Source organism: Frankliniella occidentalis, unplaced genomic scaffold (genome assembly GCF_000697945.3).
Source record: "Frankliniella occidentalis isolate FOCC.00 unplaced genomic scaffold, Focc_3.1 Scaffold56, whole genome shotgun sequence".
In the NCBI taxonomy this organism is placed as follows: Eukaryota; Metazoa; Arthropoda; class Insecta; order Thysanoptera; family Thripidae; genus Frankliniella; species Frankliniella occidentalis.
The window spans coordinates 1,001,500-1,003,425 of NW_026267186.1; the positions used below are offsets into that span (position 1 = coordinate 1,001,500).

The 1,926-nt window shown below is 59.9% G+C and overlaps 1 protein-coding gene across 2 annotated transcripts in view; it reads left to right on the forward strand.

The window, feature by feature from the left end:
* LOC113202591 (atrophin-1-like) overlaps window positions 1–904 on the forward strand; it is a 117,733-nt gene extending 116,829 nt beyond the window's left edge. For both annotated transcript variants that reach the window (XM_052267624.1, XM_052267625.1), the window contains one exon: window positions 611–904. In XM_052267624.1, coding sequence (XP_052123584.1) covers window positions 611–889 — 279 coding nt within the window. In that variant the 3' untranslated portion in view covers window positions 890–904. The remainder of the gene's footprint in view (window positions 1–610) is intronic.
* The last annotated feature ends 1,022 nt before the right edge of the window (window positions 905–1,926 follow it).

Here is a 1,926-nt window from a genome sequence, read left to right on the forward strand (position 1 = left end):
CCTCTCTCTCTCCCTCCCTCCATCCCTCTCTTTCACTTTCCCTCTTCTCTCTCTCTCCGTCCCTCTGTCTTCCTCTCCCTCCCTCTCCGCCTGTTGGACTGTTTCGCACTAAGGTCGCATACGTATACCTCCGCTCTTGTCGCACTCATGGGGCACCGCCGTCACACTGGAGAGGGATCGCTCGGTGTAACGCTTTTCTGAATCAGTCGGCTGGACCAGCCTGGGGCCTCTGGCCACGCGGCCTCTCGAGCGCCCTGCCGAGCGCCACATGCAGACTCGTCGGGCACGCCTGCTCGCCGGCACGGCACACTGTTATTTGAGGAATGTGACGTCACATTCGTTTCCACGAGAAACGTGTTTCATTCATTGGACCATTGTGTGTCACATTCGTCTGAACGCGACGCAGCCTGAATTAGTGCTCGCTTCGCTCAGAAAAAAAACTAACAATATTGAAAAAAAACTGTCAGTAGATTGTGTACACTATTGACAGAGTGTACGTGTGTGTACCTATTTGTGTGTGCCTAGTTTGAAAAAGAAAATACAAGTGCCCCGGCTTGCCACTCTTTCTTTATATATTTTGTCCTGATTGTTGTTGTTGTCTTGTTTTCAGAGCGACGTCATGGACCTGGCGCGCACGCCCACCAAGCTGGCCCACCAGCTGACGCACGTGGAGCTGGAGCGGCTGTCGCACATCGGCCCGGAGGAGTTCGTGCTGGCCTTTATGAAGGAGCGCGGGCTGGGCAGCAGCGGCGGCGGCGAGGAGCCCGCCATCACCTCTGCCACCAACGGCGGCGGCTTCAGGAAGACGCGCAGCAAGGAGGCGTACGAGGAGTGGTTCAGCCGCCTCAGCTTCCTGGTGGCCACCGAGATCTGCAAGGTGAGCGAGTGAGAGGCGATCAGGGCCGTCCTAGGCGAGCTTTCCAGTACACTATGAAGTCCCAAGTGTGTGAACGCCGCACACTTGTAGGCGCGTGAATATATGCCATTCGCGTACGCATGCAGCTCACGTGTGTGTAATTCAAAAGGAAAATTCCACACCTTTACTTTCAGTGCACGAATGCGCACTCACCTACAAGAAGTGTTACCGACGTTTACACACTTGCGTTTCCAGTGCAGAGGCCTAGAAAGAGCTAGCTAAGCGAGCTAAATGTCTACCGCGACCATCCTTCCACTACTTGTCGAAGTCTAGCTCGCGTCTATAGCTACGTAGCTCGCTGCTAGGCGCTAGCTGTCGAGGCGTGTCGTGGTTGGTGTGCCGAGGCCGTGGCTGAGTCGTGTCCCGGCGGTCAGGGGGGTCCTCGTCCTTGCAAGGGTGCGCGGGGCCGGGGGCAATCTTGGTGACGACTTTGGGCGACAACCGCTTTGACAGTCCTGTGGGTGCGGCGCGGGGCCATGCGGCAGCCATGCGGCGGGACGGGACGAGCTCGTTGACATGTCTGACGTTGGAGCGTTCGACCTCGGCCCCTGGGAAATAAGCCCGCGCGAAGGGCTTGAGGAGACCCGTCACTGGTCGTGTCGCTGGAGCCTGGGCTGGGGGGCTGGCCGCGCCCTGGTCCCGCGGGAGGTGGCGGCTGCAGGGGATCCAGCGGGAGGCGGGAGTAGGCCGGGCGCAGCCTCGCGACGGCCCCCGGTTATATCGGCCAGCATGACTGCGATATTGAGGCTGGCTTTTCTAGTCCGCCCTACTGCCCCGCCCTGCCCCGCCTCTCCTACGCTCTTTTGCCCGGAGAGACTTTAGATTGCCCGCTGTTCTAAGCATTTTGAGCCGCGCGGCAGCTCATCGAATCGCCCCCGGGCGGGCTGCGGGAGGGGGTGGTGGTGGGGTGGGGCGGGACGGGGTTGCTCAGAAGGGCGTCTTTGAAGCGGTCGCCAAGTTGTTCTTCGGAACACTCCCCTCCAGCACCTCCCGGTGCCCCGTCCCCGTCC